Source organism: Myodes glareolus, chromosome 3, assembly GCF_982192425.1.
Source record: "Myodes glareolus chromosome 3, mMyoGla1.1, whole genome shotgun sequence".
Lineage (NCBI taxonomy): Eukaryota > Metazoa > Chordata > Mammalia > Rodentia > Cricetidae > Myodes > Myodes glareolus.
Window position 1 is genome coordinate 6,012,624 of NC_142028.1, and position 21,318 is coordinate 6,033,941.

At 47.0% G+C, this 21,318-nt stretch overlaps 1 protein-coding gene across 1 annotated transcript in view; it reads left to right on the forward strand.

Annotated features, from left to right (window-relative positions):
* Itpr2 (inositol 1,4,5-trisphosphate receptor type 2) overlaps nt 1-21,318 on the forward strand; it is a 422,198-nt gene that overhangs the window by 25,485 nt on the left and 375,395 nt on the right. The window contains exon 2 of the mRNA XM_087903959.1: nt 3,189-3,259. Coding sequence (XP_087760085.1) covers nt 3,189-3,259 — 71 coding nt within the window. The remainder of the gene's footprint in view (nt 1-3,188; nt 3,260-21,318) is intronic.

Consider the following 21,318-nt stretch of genomic DNA (forward strand, 5'->3'; position numbering starts at 1 on the left):
CATGGAGCTCATGGAGATTAACATAGTAACAATGGCCAACCCTGGAGATTAACATAGTAACAATGGCCAACCCTGGAGATTAACATAGTAACAAACAATGGCCAACCCGCCCGTTTTTTTTTTTTTTTTAACAAAAAGACTGATGCTCACCCCACTCCTCCCCTCTTCCATTCTTTCCAAACTCAGTTCCATTTTCTTAACTCTTTAGGATGAAGTGATCAGTTCTACAGAGGTTGTGTCAGGAGCTGGGCAACTTCTTAGGTTTCGGGTTTTATCGAGGCCCTGAGTAGTGGAGCCCAGACCCTCTTTCTGGACATGCTCTGTGACCTGATTAATTGCTTTTATTCCCATTTCTGTCCAAGACTCAGCATTGAGATTAGGGGAGGAGTTCTATGGCCCTCAGCTCAGACTGGGAGGCACGGAGGTGAGCAGGGTGCCATGCCACCTCGATAATTTTTATGTGTCCTAAATAGGACTGTTTTTTTTTTGTTGTTATTGTTGTTATGCTTTGAATTATAAACAGGTCTTGGCTCCTCAGAGAACCTGTCTAATACTGTGATGTGCTCAGGGCTACTCGAAGCCTTTCCAACTCCACGTCAGAAACTCCAGTCAGATTGGGCAGTAGTTAGGGTTGCTCCCTCTTGATGCAATTCAACTCCCCATTTCTAAGAAAGCTCCACCTAAAGACCCCCACAGAAGCTTCTGCCTGCCAGGAAGCTTGTGCCAACCATGGCAGTAACTCGTATAAATGATGTACATAGATAGGTATCCATAATCAATATGCATGGATTATATCTCTACCCATGCATGCTACTGCTTGATCACCCCCTTCCCCATGGAAACCTGATCTCATAGGGGAAAAAAATCCAATGGTCTAAAAGTAGATTCTTTTGGTAACTAAGAAATCAGGAACCAAACTTTTGTGTGATTTTTAGCAAAGTGAACGGAAATGATGCATTGGGAAGATTCTGGTTAATACCAGGATGAGAAAGGGTGAGATAGCTAGCCGCCACTTGCACACCTTCTTCTGGGAGAATTCCACGTATGCCTCTAACTGGCACATCCTCATGGTATTACGGCAATGCTGCCAGCCAGACATGGTCAGGCACTCGACCTGAGTTAGACTCCCCTGTGAGCAGAAGAGGGCGTGCAGCCGCCCCCTCTTGGGATTGTCCTAGAAACACTCAGAAAACTTTCAATAGGCTCAAAACATATTTTCATAGCTTGTGAGGGAGTTGTTAACTTAGGCGGCACTAGCAAGCTCCTGCTGCACACCTGGCTCTTTTCTGAAGTGAGCACACTGTGGAGTAAAACAGGCTCTCAGGCTTCTAGAAGGGTTTAGAACGTGTCAGCAATGGGGGTTGACGGCGTTTAACCCTCCTAGCACTGCCACCAGGTAGATAGCCTCACCCTTCTTTTATGGGCTGGTGGGTGACCAGCATTAAGATGAAAGCTGAGTGTCCCGACCACCTCATTCTCATATGCTTGACCACCTGAGTGGTCACATACATAGTCACACCTTGAGCCACACCTACATAGTCACCGAAACACTAGTGGGAGGCTCCGAAAAGCAGGGGTTAATCTGACAGCTTTCATTTTCTTCTTCTGGAGACGGGGTATCATTATGTAGCTCTGGCTGTTCTGGAACTCTATATGTAGCCCAGGCTTGCCTCAAGCTCACAGAGATCCACCTACTTCTGTTTCCCAACTGCTGGAATTAAAGGCATGTGTGGTAATATGATGTTATACTCTTTGGACTCTTTTGGGGGGCCCGCCACCCAGCTCCCAAATGAATCACACATGGAGTCTTATTCTTATTTATAAATGTCCAGCCTTAGCTTGGCTTGTTTCTTGACTGCTTTTCTTAGCTTATACTGTCCCGTCTACTCTTTGGCCTCTGTGTTTCTCCTGTTCTCTTCTTGAAACCTTACTCTTACTCCGTGCATTGTTGTGTAGCTGGGTGGTTGGCTCCTGAAGTCTTCCTCCTTCTGGGGCTACTTCTCTAGAACCCCTTCTCCCTTCTCCCAGTTTTCTCCTCTGATTTATTCTCTCTGCCTGCCAGCCCCACTTATCCTTCTACCTCACCATTGGCCGTTCCCATCTTTATTAGACCATCAGGTGTTTGAGACAGGCCAAGTATCACAGCTTCACAGAGTTAAACAAGTGCAACATAAACCAAAGTAGAACACCTTAAAATAATATTCCTAACAGGCATGCGCCATCATACCTGGCCCCTGACCACTCTTAATATTTTGCTGTGTCCCATTAAAAATTAGTCATTTCATGTGTATGTATATGCTACAGAGTGTTTGTATGTGTGCATGTGTGTTCAGGAGCCTGAGTGTGCCAGAACAGGCATCAGATTTTCCACAACCAGAGCTGGAGTCCCAACAGTTGGGAGCCACCATGAGGGTGCTGGGAATCAAATCCAGGTCTGTACAAAAGCAGTAAGCACTCTTAGCCTCTCGGGCCATCTTCCAGCCTTCTATATTTCTATATGTACATATGTAGAGGTGTGTGTATGTACATGTACACAATTAAATTATTATTTATTCTTTGACAATGTTATGCACAAATGCCATGTATTTAGATCCTAGCCAGCCCTAGCTCCTCCCTCACTTCCGTCTGTCTCTGTGTCTTCTGCCCAATGCCATTCCACCTCGTCATCCCCCTATTACCAACTGAGGCAATTAGTGCCCCCCACCAACTGTGCGAGAGTGTGGGCCGTCTACTCCAGCAGAGGCAGCCTGCTAGGCTGCGCCTCTGAATAAAACCGACTCTGGCTCTCAGCAGCTGTCATCTGCTCAAGGCTCTCCAGCTAAGGGTGGGGCCTTGCGAGCCCCTCCCCTCTCCATGCTTGGGGGAACACTGCTGGCTTGATTTTAGGCCTGTTATTTTAAATATATATGTGCAACCTTGATGGTTGGCTAGTGCTTATTCCACAACATCCTAAGGGCCAGGGCATTTCCCTTAACTCTTGGTGGCTGTCAAGGTCATGTCATAGCCGAACTAACAGGTTCCCTCCCACTTAATGCTTCCTGTTCTTTCCACAACCAGATCTTTTTATGAATCTAGGACTCTCCAAAGTTTCCGAGTATTCCGACTGTAAATATTTACCCGACGTCCTTGTGCGGAGTGTGGATTCTGAGTGTGATGATGCTAACAGTGTAAACATTCCTTCCTTCTAGGCTGGTGGACGACCGCTGCGTGGTGCACCCAGAGGCAGGGGACCTTGCCAACCCACCCAAGAAGTTCAGAGGTAAGAAAAAAAAATGAAGACAGTGTGACCTAAGAGGGCAGGTTGTTTTGTGTCTTAGGTAATAACGTTAACATTATACTCAGTGTGTCGCTGGAGATCACCTCCAGCTCCCCCGTAGGTATTTGTTGTGGTTGAACTTTGAGGGATCTGTGATGAGCAACTATCTGAGTTTGGTTTTGTAATGTGACTTCTATATGCTGACAGGAGACCCTGGCAGTTAACCATGAAAGATGACTTCCTCAAACCAGTTCCTAAGAACTAAATGCTTTTTACTCATAGATTCCTGCGGCGGTCCTGTTGTAAATGGTACAGTGTTTTGCTGGTGGCGTGTTGATTATCTTTATGGGAGTCCCATGTTGCATGAATGTGGATGTTAGAGGCACACCCAGACGACGCGTGGTAACTAACTGTTGTCTTAGCGCTCCGTTCCAAGTGACGACGTGTGTTGACTAACTGTTGTCTTAGCACTCCGTTCCAAGTGAACTCTTAGAAGCAGCTTCATGGTTTCCTTGACTGAGAAACCAATTGCAGCAGAAGGTTGATTAGAATTTGGCTGTTGCAAAAGGATTAATGGGACCTGTAGAACATTTTAGAAAACGAAAAGTAGTAACTAAAACAACATCAGAGCAACATACAAACATTAAAAGCTAGGCTCTGCATGTAAGAGAGAACATATGGTAGTGATCTTTCTGATCGGGAGAGCCTCGCTTAGGTTTCCTTCCTTCCTTCCTTCCTTCCTTCCTTCCTTCCTTCCTTCCTTCCTTCCTTCCTTCCACCTTCTCTCTCTCTCTCTCTCTCTCTCTCTCTCTCTCTCTCTCTCTTTCTCCAGGCTTTCTCCATATAACAACCTGATCATCCTGGAACTCACTCTGTAGACCAGGCCTTGCATCACCAAGTGCCAGGCCTTGACTGAAAGCATCTTTGGGAGGAAAGGGTCTATTTTCAATTTTAGCTCACAACTCTTGGCCACATCCATCACGGAAGGAATTCAGGGCTGGAATTCACAGCAGGAGCTGAAGCAGAGGCCGTGGAGGGGGCGCTTACTGGCTTGCTCCCCATGGCTTGCCCAGCCTGCTTTCTTCTACAACCCAGGCCCACCTCTGGCCAGGGGTAGCACTGCTCAAAGTAGGCTGGTCCCTTGCACACCAACTACTAATTAAGATAATGCTCCAGAGTCTTGCTTACAGGCCGATGTGATGGAGGTGTTTTCTCAATGTCTTGTCAATCTGATGGAGGCATTTTCTCAGTTGTTCTCTCTTCTCAGATAATCCAACTTGTGTCAAGTTTTCAAAAAAACAAAACAAAACAAAACAAAAACACCGCCCCCAAACCCAACCAGGACAGTATAATAATATCTAGATCCATTCATTTCCCTACAAGGTTCATAATTTCATTTTGTTTACAACAGAGTAAAATTTCATTGGGTATATATGCCACATCTCATCATCCATTCATCTGTTGATGGATGGATGCCTGGAATCTCCATTTCCCAGGTATTATGAACACAACAGCAATAAACATGGATGTCCAAGCATCTCTGTTGGAGGCTATAGTGTCCCCTGGACATAAAGCCAGGAGTGGACAGCTGCTTCATAGGTAGCTTTATTGTTTATTTTTTTTGGGAAATCTCCATGTTGATTTCATAATGACTGTACCAGTTTACACTCCCTCCAGCAGAGAACAAGGATTCCTCTTTTCCCAATCTTCTTTTCTATAAAACTGATTTTGTTGTGTGAATACATGCACATGTGTGCTCCTGAGTGTGTGAACACACACCACATGTGTGCTGTGTCCACGGAGACCAGAAGAGGTATTAGACCTGTGGTCACAGGTGGTTCTGAGCATCCCCATGTGGGTGCTAGGAACTGAACCTGTGTCCTTTGCAGGAGCAGCAGATGCTCTTAACCGCCGAGCCACCTCTCAGCCCTGTCATTTTCCTTTTTTTTTTGTTTGTTTAATCATAGCCATTCTGACTCAGATGAGATAGAATCTTAAAGTTTTCATTTGCGTTTTCCTGGTTAGCTAAGGATGTTGAAAGCAAAATGCTCTTTTTGTATAATGATAGTTTATGTTTCTTCTGGGAACCGCTTGCTCCATGGGCCCATTATTGACAGGCAGTTTTGTTTCATTCCCAGTTTGATTGTTGCAGCTTATCTTAGTTAGAGTTATTGTTGCTGTGATGAACACCATGACCAAAGCAAGCTGGGGAAGAACTGGTTTATGTAGCTTACATGACCACACTGTAGTCCATCACTGCAGGAAGCCAGGACAGGAACTCTAAGAAGGCAGGAACCGGAAGGCAGGAGCTGATGCAGAGGCCACTGGGAAGCGCTGCTTCCTGACTTGCTTGCTCAGCCTGGGTTTTTATAGAGTCCAGAACCATCAGCCCAGGGATGACACCGCCCACAGTGGGCTGGGCCCACTCACATCAGTCACTAATTAAGAAAATACCCTACAGGCTTGTCTACAGCCCCATCTTATGGAGGCATTTTCTCAATTGAGGGTCCTTCCTCTTCCGAAGATCCTAACTTCTGTCAAGTTGACATAAAACTAGCCAGCACACAGTTCTTTATATATTCTAAAATTTAACTTCCCTGTCTGAGGCGTGGCTGACCAGGAGTGTCCTCCATTCTGTTCGTTCTGCTGGTGGTTCTCTTTGCTCTGTGGAAGCTTCTCAGCTTTTGGAGTTCAGTTCCATCATTCTTGCACTAACTCCTGTGCTGTTGGAGTCCCGTTTAGAAGGTTCCAGAGAGAACAGTCTAAAAGGCAAACTGGGACAACGCGGTGTTTGTAGTGGGGAGAGGCAGGGCTGCATTGTCTGAGGGCTGCATTGTCATCTAAAGTGGGCCACCTGTCGGGAGCCTCCGAGGGCATCTGCCACTGTCCCATGAGAATGAGCTGGAGAGGAAGAGCAATGCCCACTGGGGAAGGTTTGTTAGCCTTTCCATCTTCCCAGGGACTGCCACTGCAGCTGCCTTTTGTCATTATACAAATGTAGTCAAGTTATAATAAAAAAAAAACATAATGAGTTTCTATTAAGCATGTTTAGCTCTATCCCTTCCACCCAACCCTCTTCTGGGGCAGAATCCTTTTCATTTTATTTTTGTTACTTACTCATTGAATTTTACCCATAGAAGACCCATTCTTCCCTCATCAAAACGGCCATTGGATACCGTGGGCTGAGATAGCCAAGCTCTCTCTGGGATTGTAAGATCAATCTTGGTTCCTAAGGGTGTCCCGAGTCTTTGTGCTCTGGGTTTCAACACCCAGATTCTCCCGTCCTCAGGGGACTTTCCCTTTCCACAGGACAGGTTGTGTGTAAGTGTGGGTTACTCTGGAGAACCTGAAGGGCCAGAGCTAACAACGCTGTGCCCAAGAGGCAAAAAGATCAGATGCCTGGGCCCCTGTTATCCGGTGGGCAGGGCTTCAAGGTGTCAGTCATTCTGAGCTAGAGCCTGGCTATCCTGTAGTCTGACTTAGCTCACCACCCTGCTGACTGGCTCTCAGTTCTTGCTTCTACTTTAAAACTAACCCTCCATGCCTCTCCACTTATCACCAGAGAAGGCTGATATCCTTTCCTGTCAGGACCCAGAGATCCCGTTGTCTGAAAACCCAACTCTTCTCTATGATTTATGGGTTCTCATCCTGGCAGAGCCCAGAGCCCAAGTCTCTGAATTTGACTCACTCTGTGCTGGTTTGCCCAGGTGCCGGGAGCAAACTTTCCCTACCGCTGCCGTTCAGCCTTGGGTGACTTGTTGTTGCAGCTCTGCCCGCCTTTGTCACTGCCTGTGTCTGTCCCTCCTGCCCTCCTCTTCAGTTGTAACAGCCATTGCAGGCTGACTCACGAGCCCAGCATGTCCAGACTGCTCAGCCAAGTTCCCAGAACTGCACTGTTTCTTTCTTAGCTACTGTGAAGGGACAGGACCATCATCCCCTCGGTTCCTTTCCTTCAGTCAGGCGTATGTATTCTCAAGTTAATTTGAAGTTTTCCCTGTTCAGCAGTGAAATGTGACTCTAGGTCAATTCCTCTGATTTCTAGAGAAATTAGCTTTCTTGGAACTAAAGTTCCAAATTGGCCAAAGTAATGATTTCTCCAACTATGCACAATTGTGAAGTCTCCTGTGGCTTTGTCATGACAACTTTTACCTTTGGAGAGGGTCTAGGCAATGTCTACCCCTTCCTTCTAAAGTTCCAATGGCAAACCCCAGACTTCTCCCTGGGGAATCAATGAGTTTACTGAACTTATGTACAGATCATGGGGAGAGGTAACTAGTGGGTGTGTGGGTGACTCTGCCAAAGTAGGGCTGCATCAAGCATAGATGACTCTTCTGTGCCTGTGTAGACGGAGTTCTCTGCCTTCAGTCTTTCCCAGCCTGTGTGTGTACTCAAACCCCTCCCTGACACCCTGAGGCCATGTGCACTAACTAGCTGGTTGCTCGGGCAAGGGTTCAATGACCTTCCCACCCGCTCCTGCTCTGAAGGAGTGTCTGCAGCATGCTGATCTGCAGTCTGCCATTCTGCATCCTGCCAGCCTGCAGACCGCCAGTCTGCAGCCCACTGGTCTGCAGTCCCTCACACCTACTGCGATGATCTGCAAGCAGGCACAGCTGATCTGATGAGGGAGGTGGCGGTTTGGCTTGGAGGACAATGACATTACAGTTGCCTTGTCAGCAGAGAAAACCAATTTGTTGCTAAACAAACTTCGAGAGGTCCTTACAGCCTCCTGTACAGTTAGCTTCAGAAGGAATCATGCAAGAACAATGCTGTAAAGGAAAATAGAGTGGCTTTGTGTTCCGCAAGCAGAGATCCTTTGCTAATCAGATTCTTTGTTTTATTTATTCAACCTACTTGATTTTAATTTTTTTTTTTTGATTTAGGGTCTTGGGTGGGGCAGGGTCACCTTGAATTTGCTAGCTCAGGTTGGCCTTGAACTTTGATGCTCCTCCTGTCTCCACCTCCCATGGGTTTACAGGTGTGTGACACCCTGCCTGGCTTTCTCTGTTTTTAAAAAAAGATCTGTGATAAAGATGCGTGCACAGCAGCGCAGTGAAGATGGCGCAGAGAAACCGTCCTCTTCCGTTTCCTCAAATACTTGTGTGTGTATCAGCTAGGCTTCACATTGTTGGAACCAAATGCCTGAGAAGAAACACATCCAGGAAGGAATGGTTTATTCAGGCTCCTGGTTTGTGGAGTCAGGGAAGGCGTGCTGGCAGGAACAGCTTTGGGCCATGGCAGCGGGTGTGGCCGGGTGCTTGCTCACATCTGGGCAGGTCAGGAAGCAAAGACAAGGGAATTGCAGGTGCTCGGTTGGCTGTCTCTCTCAGCTTTATTATTCTGGGTGAGCCACATTCAGGTGGTGTCTCCCTCCTCAGTTCCACACTCATAGACACGCCCAGTCTCCTCGGTGACTTCAAACCCAGCCAGTTGACAGTGATGGGAAGCAGCTCACAGGTCATCTGTCCACACTGAGAATTTGCTGTGTGTGTTGCTGGTTACTAAATTCCAGATCTCATTTGGATTATACTGTTTTCTGTTTCACTACTCCTCCATTTTCCCCACGATCCCTGCTGTATTTGGTCACCTTGTCCTTCCCAATCTCTCAGGGTGGCAATGCTTCTTCAGTCTTTATTGCTTTTGCCCTTGGTACTTTTGAAGGGTGCAGCCAGACATTTATTGACTATCTTTTGGTTTGGCTCTTTGTGGTGTTTTGCTTACAGTTCACTTGGCTGGGGATGCATACCTCAGAGGTCATGTTCACGTCCCTGTACCACACAGGTCATGATGTCAACATGGTGATTACTAGTCTTGTGTTTTGATGTACAATTTCACATTCCTTGTGTTCTGTGAAGAGAGTTACTTTCATTTATGTGTTATGTTGGCTTTAGAGTGTTTTCCTTCCTATCTTCCCTTTGTATTTCTTTTTCTGGAAAATCTGTGTTGGCCACTGTATGGTCCTTTTCGGTCAGGAGAAGACACTGGCTTACATGAGAGAAGCTGGCTTACATGTCCTTCTGTGACCCTAGGGGTGAGGAGAGGAGACAGAGACATGATGGTGAAGCCAAGCAGCCTGTCCCCAGGGGAGCCTGTCCCCAGGAGGGTCAAGGAGAGAGACGGTGGCCCCTAACTGATCAGGTTCTCCACTGTGTTGGGCTTTTTGGACTAGAATGTTCCAGCTCTTGAGATCCTGAAGTTGTTGACCCATGCCTGTTTCATAACCCACCAAGCCTATCACAGGGCCATGCCTGGCAAGCAACAGATGTTTAGAGGTCATAAGTCATGGTGCTCCAGGACCTGGAATTTAAAGGAAGAATTTCTGTTCTGTGCTATAGAAAAAGCAGGTGGCAAAAATCGGGGGCTTGAGTGTGACCAGTAACAAAGTCTTTACCTGCTTCCTTTTCCTGTGACCACAGAGGATGTTTTGAAGGCATGGCCTTCCCTTTGCCTCCATTCATGGAGGTTACACACTCAGGCACGCGAATGAAGACTTACAAATGTGTACATGCGTGCACATGCATGTATGCAAGCGTGTGTGCATGTGTACATGTGTGCGTGTGAAGTCAGAAGTCAGTATGAGATGTCTTTGAGACAGGGTCTCTCTATGAACCTGAACACCCTCATTTCAGACAGCCCGGTTGACCTTTGTCCCTGAAGCAAACTGTCCCCAGTTACAGATGGACACAGTCACCCCAGCTTTTTACATGGGAGCTGGGGGTCTGAATTCTGCTCTTCAAGCATGTGTGGCAGGTCTTTACCACAGAACCATCACCTCGGGCCCGAGGTGGTTGACTTTTTATGTTGCTGAACATAGTGTTTTCTAGCACTCTTGTGTTAGAAAAGCTTGTTACACTCACTGCCTCCATCAACCCAACAGTTGTCTTCTTTAAGTCCTTCAGATTAAGCATTCAAATCTTTTTTTATTTTTATTTTGAGACAGGGTCTCAGGTTTCCCAGGCTGCCCTCAAACTTGCTAGGTGGCAGGTTTGGCCTTCTTTGAGGGACTATCAGAACGTCCACCACACTGAGCTTAGTGTCCTGTCCTTTGCTCTTTGCCCACAGAAACAAACTGTTTCAGGTTTGGAATCAACTAGCCTCATTTATTGAGTGTTTGATACTCCGTGCTTCGGGCTCCCTAGGCTTCTCTCGTCTGTCCTCAGAGATTGCAGCTATCCAGATTTGGAGTTCCAAAATCTGTGGGAAATGGGGTCCTGCAGCCATCATTAGGTCACTGACCTTTGAGGCTGAGCTGAAACCAGAGCCAAGGTTCACGACCCTCCAGATCTTTGAACTTTGCTTGCCTGGAACTTCTACCTCTTGTTCACAACCCCACGAGGGAGTCTGAACCCCTCCCGCATTGGGTATTTGTCTCACGTGATTTGTGATTTTTGTCTGCAACTTCTTTCTTTTATGGTCTTGATCTATTTCAATTCTCTTATATGCCACAGTTGCAGGGTCCTCAGGGATTCTCTGGCCGTCATATGGCCTTGCTTATTTTCTGCCGAGGTCCCTGTTGGTTAGGTTGACACTTAATATGTATCAAGGACTGAATGAACACAGTACAGTTAAGGGAGAAGCCATCTTGGTCTTGGAGACTATATGTGCAGATTAAGGGACTGTCTCCCTTCCATTTTTCAGTGAACCCGACTCTGGTGTAATGATTTGTTGCTCAGACCGAGAGCTGCCTGGATCTGTACCAGGACCTTTAAGCATTCTTCACAGGTGTCAGTTAGACTGGAGATCCTGGGCATTTGCAAAAGCCACCCCGATAACGGCTGCTTCCAGCTGATCCCCATCCCTAAACTCCCAGTTGGTGGTGGAAATGGGATAACAATGAGTTTGCTGCTTTCTTCAGTGAGACCTCAGGAAAGAGCTGAGGGTGAGAAGTGGATTCCCGTGCCGGTTTTTCTCCCGTGAAGCTACCCAGGATTATAGAAATTGTGCATTTTCTAGTGCTAGAGAGATGGCCCGGTGGTTAAGAGCACTGGCTTCTTCCAGTAACCACATGGTTTCTCCCAAACATCTGTAACTCCAGTTCTAGGGAATTCAATGCCCTCTTCTGACCATGAGCACCAGGTACACACGTAGGCAAAGCACCACACACATAGAGTAAAATAAATAAATCTAAAGCACTTAGTGTCCATTAAAAGGAGGCTCTTGTGGTTTTTGAGTGATAAGGAAATGGCCATTTTGGAAATTTCGTAAATTGTTGAAAGTCTCACAGTGAATTGTGTGTCTAAAAGATGGATACTGCATGAACCTTGATTAATTTGTTGACTTAAGTGTGAAGTTTAATTACCCCCCTATGAATATGCAGCGGGAGGCTAGAAAGATGCTCCATGAGTAAAGATGCTTGTTGGACGGGTTTACACCCTTGGTTTGATCCTTGGGACCCATAAAAATCTCAGTGTGGCAGGACTGTGGTGGCACACACCTTCAATCCCAGCACTCGGTGGGCAGAGGCAGGTGGATCTCTGTGAGTTCAAGGCCGGCCTGGTCTACAGAGTGAGTTCTAGGTATAGCTAGAGCTGTTACACAGAAAAACTGTGTCTTGGAAAATAACAAATCAAAACAAAACCATCTGGATGTGGTAGCTGTATTGGCCACTCTTATGGAGAGAGGCAGAGACAGGAGGATTGCCTGGAAGCATGAAGGGGTTATCCTGGAGCACATTATTGTAGAAACGTGAGGTCCTACCTCAGCAAGGCCGAAGGCAAGAGCCAACTCCTGGAAGCTGTCCTGTGACCTCCACATGTGTGCTGTGGAGTGCGCAGCTGCAGCCATGCAGCCACGTCATGCACACATGGACAGATGGCAAATAAAACATAGACTCATGTCATATGTTCATTCACACATGTACCACGGATGATAAATAAAAATAAACTCATGTCGTAAGTTCATGTGTCACAGTCTCCTTTCAAGCTGCACGTGAAGTTAGTGGTCTAAATTTCTACTAAGCACTGAATAAATATCACAATCTGAGCATTTTAATAGCTCACACTACAAATAGCTAACACTGCAATAGGGAGTTTTGGGGGCTGACTGGGTAGTCAAACCCACTTGTAGGAGGCCTGAGTTTGGTTCCCAGCATCCACACGAGTAGCTTCACAACTGCGTGTAACTCTGGCTCCAGAGAACCTGACATACTCTTCTGGCCTTCATGGACCACATACATGTGATAATTAGGAATAAATCTTTTTCTTTTGTAAAGGTTTGTGTGCCACGTGTGTCTGCACCGTGTGTGCAGTGCCTGCAGAGGCCAGAAGAGGGTGTTGGATCTCTTGGAGCTGGAGTTACAGGTGGTTGTGAACCACTCAGGGTGGGCTTTGGGAACGGATTCTGGGTCCTCTGCAGAAGAAGCCAGCACGTTGAGATGGCACTGGACCATCTCTCCAGCTCCAAAACAAGTCTTTTTAAAAAAAGGGTTAAATGTGGAAATTCCAGCTTTGAGTGCTTAAAATGGTCTTTTCGTGTGTGATCTCACATGATCTAGTGCCATCCTATTTTCTATACTTTAGCGTGAGAATTCCATGCTTACGGTCATGCAGTCAGTCAGTAAGGTGGCGGTTTTATGACCTCCCCTGCTAAACTGTCTTGGAGACAGTCAACAGATGTACAATCGTGGATTGTCTCTCCTTAGTACACTATCCAGGCAGGTTGGAGATAACTGTGGTTCTCAGGGAGTTCATAATCTAATGAGGGAGATAAGAGATATTTACAAATAATTGTCACTCAAGGTAGGAAGAGATAAGGGGGAAATAATAAGCCGGGGCAGAGGTCTTGTGGGAGGTTGGCGGTTTCTAGCTTCCTGCTTTCCGTGCAGCCTGTGCTCCTTAGGTTGCATTTCTCTTGGGAGGACTGGACCTGAGGGAGGGACACCTGGGATTTCAGGAGTATGTTCTCTGCTCAACTGCAGCTACTATCTCGTGGGAATGACTGGCGTGCACGGCAGCATCCCGATGTCTTCTTGAACCGTGACGGGTTGGGCGAGCCCCACTGTTCTGATGAGTGCACCAGGGATGCGACCCCCACAGGTCTGGTGGGGGGGCAGGTGATCATCAGTGAATCAACAGTGCATGATGACAAAAGACCCATCAGCAGCAATATTTAGCTCATCCTCACTGTATGCCACCTGCTTTTCTAATTGCTTTATACCATTAAATTATTTAATCCTGTCTCATGAACCATAAAATTTCATTCTCTGCTGTAACAGAAATCCAAAAGTCTCCCCTTTCAAAACAAACCCCAAACTGTTCCGATGGTTGTGGGACAGATTGGGGAGACAGCAGCACGCATGGCCACTCGCCCCAGACGGGAGTCCACAAAGTAACTGCTGCGTCAGTGTTCAGTTTGGTGGACCAGTGAGTTTTCACTGGGGCTATTCACAGGAGGATGGGCGAAAGGTCCTTTACAAAGAGTAGGGAAAGCTCGGAAGTAGCTACATCCCCAGAAAATCCATCCCGGCACAGGCGACCCCTGGAAATATCACTTTCTGCAGTTTGGCTGGTCAGGGTCTCCAGCCTCAGCAATCGTTTAATCCTTTTTATAATGTTGGGATGAACCCTGAAGAAGCTTCCAGGCTCTAATTTTCTTCTGGTACCTGGACTTCAATTTGCCTTCTGTTTATACTTGGGACTGCTGGGGTAAATGTTTCAATTTGGAGAGAATGTTGCGATTCAGAGAAGCCATATGACACCCATAACTTATTTAGGTCAAAGGTTTAATAGTTGCTAGGTGATGGAGCTGGGACAAATTAAATTAAATAAAACATTTTGAAGAGCCCCTCTAAAATTACCATACTATAGGCATGTTTAAAAAGATTTGTTTTGGGGCTGGAGAGATGGCTCAGCGGTTAAGGACACAGGATGCTCCTCCATAGAACCTGGGTTGGATTCTCAGCACCCACAAGCAGCTCATAGCCTTCTGCAACTCCCGTTCTGGGGGACTACAGCATCTTCTCCTGGCCTCCAAGGATGCCAGGTGCTTATGTGGTACACAGACATACATGTGGGCAGCACACCCATTCATACAAAGTAATAAGATAATTAAAATTTTAAAAAGAGTTATTTATAATGTCGTGTGTGTGTGTGTGTGTGTGCATTCGGAGTGCCTGTGGAGGTCAGAAGAGGGTGTTGGAGCCTCTGGAGCTGCAGCCACAGGTGGTTGTGAGGTCACTCAGGTGCTGGGAACTGAACCTGGATTTATTCTGCAAGAATAGCAGTGTTCTTAACTGTTGAGCCATCTCTCCAACTCCATGCTAGGTATATTATGAAATGTCGAATTGGCTCAGTTCTTACATTCTCCTTAGCACGCATAAATGTGTGCTCAGTGGAGGGAGAGTGTTACATACATGTTTTTGTTCTTTTTAAAAGAATATGATGATGAAATGTCCCGGGCAGCTTGCGGAGCAGCTGCAAGTGGCAGCGCCATGCGGCGGGGGTGTCAGGGTTGCGTGGTTAGCTCTTAAAGTGAGCCAATGGAATAACACATGCTTATTATAATTTTAAATTTAAATTATTTTTGAGCCTTTCATACATTTATGTGTTTTCCAATTCTCTCTTCCTGCTTCAACTTCTGTTGTGTCCCGGCTCACAAATTCATATCTCCTTCTTCTTAATATTGCTCACACCCCACCCCCAGGTATTTACCTGCTGAGCGTACCTGAGACTACAGAACCTACCAGGAACTCAATCTAGAGAAATGGATTCTCTCTCGCTCTCAGCAGCCATTAATTGCCTTTAGCTGTTTTTCTAGGAGTGGGGCCTTGTGTTCATCCACGTTAGTACAGTAAGGGTTACAGCTCGGATGGAAAGGTATCCTGGCACCCAGGAGCCAAAGAATACCACAAAGTCACACTACACAGCAAATCTCTCAGAAGAGATTTATTGGGAGAGAAAAACCAGGAGAGTGGCTGCCTCTGCTTGGGGGAGAAACAGCAGCAAACTGAACAGGATACAGGACTTATCTAGGGTTTCTTAGGAAGGAGGTGGGACTTTCCAGGGTGGAGATTGGTGGGATTTTATGTCTAGAGATTTGGCTTTTTACTCTGTAGGGAGGGGGCAGGGTCCAGCAGTTGGGGCGGTTAGAGTGTTCTGTGGGTGGAACCTGGCAGTTAGAGGTCCTGGGGGAGGGGCCTGGCCCTTGTGCAGCTAGAGGGGATTACAGACAAGTCCTCTGGAGTTGTCCTTCTGCTGGTTGTTGGGAGTTCAGGGGGCAGCTCCCCTACTGTCTGGCAGCAGGTGTCCTGGTCTTCTAGCTCTTGTGATCTCTCTGCTTCTTGCTGTTTTCCCTGGACTTAGGTGTAGTGGTTGCCTTGTAGATGTGTCTGTCAGTCGGGGTTAGTTTTGCACATCTTCTCTACAGTGTGAGCTGTTGTGGGCTACATTTAACTGTGAATTTAAGGATAAGGATTCAGAACACAGAGATTGCGTGGTGGTAGTAGGCTAGGGTCTACGACCTCTCCAGCCTTTGGTTGTTGGCTAGGTTTAGAGAACCAGACCTGAATTCCCTCTTCTAGAACAGGACTAAAGTCAAATTTGACAGGTGTTGATTACCCCCCAAGATAACAATGCCACCACTATTGCACCACTGGGGAGTGCTTACCAGAACAGTCGCCAGTGTGGTTTGTAGGCTCTGCAGCTAGGTAGTGTTATGGTTTAAATAAAATGCTGCAGGTTCCCTGAGGAGTGCAGTGGCAGAAACGCTGCAGGTCGCCGAGCTGTGACAGTGGACAGAGGGTCACGAGACCACGCTGCAGGTCCCAGAGCCAGCAGCGGAAGGCAGCGGGAAGTGGGTCCCGAGACCTTGGCAGGCCACGAAGGCATCTGGTCCTGGGCAGGGAGCCATGCATCGGGTGAGAAACAGAGACATGGGTAGGCTCGCTGTGCAGAGTGAAGTTGGATATTCATTTAGTGGGATATGGAAGAGAAGGAAAGAAGGGGAAGAGCAGAGAGAGAGGGAGAGCGAGAGAGAGAGAAACAGAGGAGGAGGAAGGGAAGGAGTGGGGAGAAGAGAGAGACAGAAGCTACCTCTTAGAGAGAGAGAGGGAAAAGGAAGGACTCGGGCTGCAGGCAGTAAGGAAGATCCGCCTGCCTCGGCGGTGGATTCGAGCCATGGCACCAATGCAACGGTCTAAGTAAAATGCTACAGGTCCCCGAGTGACAGCAGGCAGTGGGTACCGAGACCACGGCAGGCCATTAAGGCAGCTGGGTCTCAGGCAGGAAGCTACGTGGCGTGTAAGAGACGGAGATGGATAGGCTTGCCATGCAGAGTGAAGTTGGATATTTACTTAGTGAGTTATGGAAGGGAAGGGGAGAAGAGGGAAGAGCAGAGAGGCAGAGAGAGAGAGAGAGAGAGAGAGAGAGAGAGAGAGAGAGAGAGAGAGAGAGAGAGAAACAGAAGGGGAGAAGGGAGAGACGGAAGTTGCCTCTTTGAGAGAGAGACAGAAAGGAAGAACTCAGGCTGGAAGCTGAAGATCAGCTTGCCTCAGTGGATGGAGAGGGAGTGGGCGTGACTTGTCTCTTAAAGGGACAGACAGACCATTACAGGTAGGATTATTGATTATTTCTCTCCCTTGGCAGTTTGCCCAACCATGAGAGCTAGTTCTCAAGGAGAAGGCTTCCTGGTCAGTTCAATTTGATTCTCATAAATTCTGTGTGCTGTGGTGTCTTTAGTAATAGGGTCTTCTCTTCAAAATCTGGGAGGAAACCAGGAGCACTGACAATAGCCTGTGTTTTGGGGGAGCCTTGTGAACCCCCCCCCCCGACAAAGTGCTATTTTAAGTGGAAATATGCACAGACTAGGCTGGTACTCCTACATCTTGAATTAACTGTACCTCAGGTTTCCCCCTCCTGAGTGTTAAAAAGATCAAAAGTCCTGTTTTGTGTGTAGAAGTCCCATGCATCTCTTTGAAATTGCATAATCCTTAACATTTTTTTTGAGTAAGATATTTTAGATGGAAGATTGATTTCCAACTTGTGTATTCCAGTGCATTCTAGACCCGAGTTGATGGACTGCCTTCCTCCTTAGGTGTTGACTCGGTGACCCAGCGGTTTCAAGGTCTCCTCTGATCAGGCGCTCTTGTTTATAGTCTGTGGTTTTCCTGGTAAATACAGCTATTTCAGAAGAAAGCAAACCCTGCTGGCGGGTGGTGATGTTTGTTTTACAAATGCTTGGAAGTGGTTTGGAAGCTGTCTTCCAAAGAATAAGGTGCACACTAATCTCACAAAGCTGCTCTGGGCCACTGAGATCCAGTCTCAGCTGGCTGCACACCACGGGAGGTGGTTACACTGCTGTTTGCAGAGACCCAAGAGCAGCAGAACCCTGGAAGAAGACAAGCTGACCTGGAGGATGTCCTGCCCTGGAATCACAGAGGGCTAACACGGTGGTGTCTTGAGGTAGCATTTGAGTTGTTGTAGTGTTTAGTGACATGGCTGTGGACTGCTGTCCTGATTTTTGTAGGTGTCCTTCATGAAGTCTGGGCAGCCTTCTGCTTGGAAGAGGCCTCCTGGTTAAGCATCTTGAACTGATTGTATCTGCATAATTAAATACCCAGATGTGGAAAATTTTGGAAGTGAAGTTGTTGAAGAGAGTTGGTTGTGTGGCTGGATTCTGAAGTGTGGTTGTAGCCAAAAAATATTCAGTTTTTCAAATGTCACATTGAAAAACAAAGAAAACTAGCTGTCATGGTGGCCCAGTGTGTGAAACCATAGATACAACAGCAGCGGACTGGAGATGATGTTTAGTGTAAAACAGTAACTTATTGTTGTGTATGAGATTGTATTATATAGTGTGTGCATGGGTGTGTATTCCTAGGTGTGTCTGTATATAGTGTGTGCATGTGTATGTATTCCTAGGTGTGTCTGTATATAGTGTGTGCATGTGTATGTATTCCTAGGTGTGTCTGTATATAGTGTGTGCATGGGTGTGTATTCCTAGGTGTGTCTGTATTAGTGTGTGCATGGGTGTGTATTCCTAGGTGTGTCTGTATAGTGTGTGCATGGGTGTGTATTCCTAGGTGTGTCTGTATATAGTGTGTGCATGGGTGTGTATTCCTAGGTGTGTCTGTATTAGTGTGTGCATGGGTGTGTATTCCTAGGTGTGTCTGTATATAGTGTGTGCATGGGTATGTATTCCTAGGTGTGTCTGCATATAGTGTGTGCATGGGTGTGTATTCCTAGGTGTGTCTGCATTAGTGTGTGCATGTGTGTGTATTCTTAAGTATGTTTGTATATAATGTGTGCATGGATGTGTATTTCTAGGTATGTTGTATATAATGTGTGCATGGGTGTGTATTCCTAAGTATGTTTGTATATAGTGTGTGCACGGCCAGAGGCCAACATTGAGTATCTTTCTCCATCACCCTCCACCTTATATTTAAAATAACTTAAGTTGAATTTTACTTATCATTTATTTGTGTGCATACATACACACACACATACACATACAGCACACATGCATGTGGGTACACCGTGGCATGTGTGTGGAGGTTAGAGGACAACTCTGTGAAGTTGTTTTTCTCCTTCATCTGTGTGCAGCTTCTAGAGATCTAACTTAGGTCCTTAGGCTTGTACGTTAGGGCAGCAAATGCCGCTACTGAACCTGGAGCTTGCCATTCAGCTAGGCTGGGGAGCCAGTGAGCCCCAGGAATCCTCCTGTCTCTGCTCTCCCAGTCCTGGGATTGTACGTGTGTGCCTCTTGCTGTGCCTAGCCTTCTATTCTTTTAAAAAATGTGGGTGCTGAGAATCTGACCTCAGGTTCTTACACCTGTAAGGTCAGGTTTGAACTATCCAAACCATCACCCAGCCCCTAGCTACTACTCCTATAAGGTCAGGTTTGAACTATCCAAACCATCACCCAGCCCCTAGCTCCTATTCCCAGCCACAGTTTTGTCTCTGTGGTTTTTTTTCTTCCAATGTTAAAGGTGTCACCAGGCTGTGGTGGCACACACCTTTAATTCCAGCACTCGGAAAGCAGAGGCAGATGAATTTCTGTGTTCAAGGCCAGCTTGGTGTGCAGAGTGAGTTCCAGGACATCCAGAATCCTGAGCCATCCGAGTGACATGGCTTCCTACTTTGACCCTCCGTGGAGGATGGGTAGCTGTGCCTAGGGGGCTTTTCCTGATCTCCCGCCTGCCCCTTTGCCCTTCTCAAGAACTTTGTCAACTATCCCAGGATCCAAGTAGCCTAGACATGCTGGCTTCCCTGACCAAGCCTTCGGTGCTTAGGAAGGAGGAGGCACTGGCACACGATCAAGAGAACTCGCTGCAGATGCCCTGCGTGTTTGCTGGCATCGTGTACTGCAGCCAAGCAGCAGGCCATAGCACGAACTAGGCGACTGGAGGAGTTGTGCACAGGGTGTCCTTGTGGCTCCCCTGGTCTTTTGAGAGGAGGGTGTACAAGATCTAACTATATTCATAACGATTCTAGGGCATTATTGGCTTTCTTGGGTCTTATTCTTTACTGTTCATACAGTGTCTTCAGGAACTGCATGACGTCACTTTGGTGGTTGGAAAAAAAAAGACACTTCAATATCCTCTTCATAGAACAGGAGAAGACAGGGGATGTAGGCAGTTTTGGAAGACCACATGTGATTCTCAGAGGAAATCAAGCCCATGCAGTGTTCCTCTGGGTTCTAGTACACGGTTTAGCTTCCATTTTCTTTCTCTCTGACAAAGTTTGAGTTTTCTTGGGTAAGCAAATTTTAACCAAAGGACTGAAGGTGGTTATCGTCCCCTGATCCTCTCAGCCTCTCCCTGTGCTGAGGAAGAGAAGGACTCGAGGAGGATTGAGAGACCAAGGCAAGGGGAAGGCTGGAGACCACAGTCTCCGGCTCCAGCTCAGCACACCACATCACCACATCTGGGGGAACCCCAACACACTTCCTGAAATGCGGAGCACGGCTTTAGTTTATCTGTATCACTTAGGTGGAATTGCATTGGGTTTTCTCGATTGCTACAGTGTTTGCCTTCTTTTGCTCAGACTTTGCTTGGATTTATTGAGAGTGATTGCCAGAAGGTTGCGCATCTTGCCCTGCCCAAAGCTCTTTTGGTGACCTTATGCATCCTCCATGGTTCCCAGGTCACTACCTCTAGGTGCTCTTCAGTCTTTGAAGGAATGCTGTCACCTGCTAGCTATGGGCACCAGCTCACAGTGTCAGTCTGTCTGGTTTCATTTGTCTAGATTTGCCTGTTGTTTGCGAAACCGCTTTTAATTTTCTTAGGTAAGATACAGTTTTACAATAGAATTCGGCCCCAGTATTTAAATAGCAGCTGTGGAGGGAAGGGCAACAGTTACAAATGGTTCTTTGCCGCCCTTTGAAAGGAGCCTTTCTGTGAGGAAGCGCCCCCGCCTTGCCACCCTGGGCTAATTTACATGGAAAAGGGGAAACACAGGACTCATTTGAATCTGGTGCATAAATTAGATCCTTGCCAGACAAATGTGAAGGAACAAACTCGGGTGTTTCTCAGACAGGACATTTTTACCCCAAGATAGTTAATGTAATGGATATGGCCCAGTCAGCTCCATCTGTCCAGAAGTGGATTTCTTTTTTCTGTAGCTTTTGTTGATCCCTTTTCTTGTGTCTTCACTTTGATGGACAATGGGGTTGGTTGGAGGCAGATGAACCTCCTGTTGTCAATCATCAGGAGGAGCCACACTTGTCCGGAGCTCAGTCTTGCAGGAGACCCTTGCCAGTTTGTATTCTTCACCAAGGCAACAGAAACAGCTGTTGGAAAGGCTGTTTAAGCTTTCACTAAGCAGTCATGTTACTATCAGCACCAGGCAGAAGATAAGGGCAGAGGCACGGTTTTATGCTCCGTGCATGCCTGTGTGGTGAGGTTTTGTTTCCTCTGGGGTCTGCGCAGCCCCCTCTTCTGGCTTAGGAACAATTTGTTTCTTTTCCATGAGACTCATCTCTGTGTTGCATGGGCTGACTTGACCCTGAGCTCTGTAGGTTGAGGGTTGCACCCTGGAAGCCTTATTAACCTGGGTGATCAGAGAATGTAGTCTCAAGGTTCAGCATTACTCTGCACTGTTTTGGGGCCACCCTCCCACCACTTGGGGCGC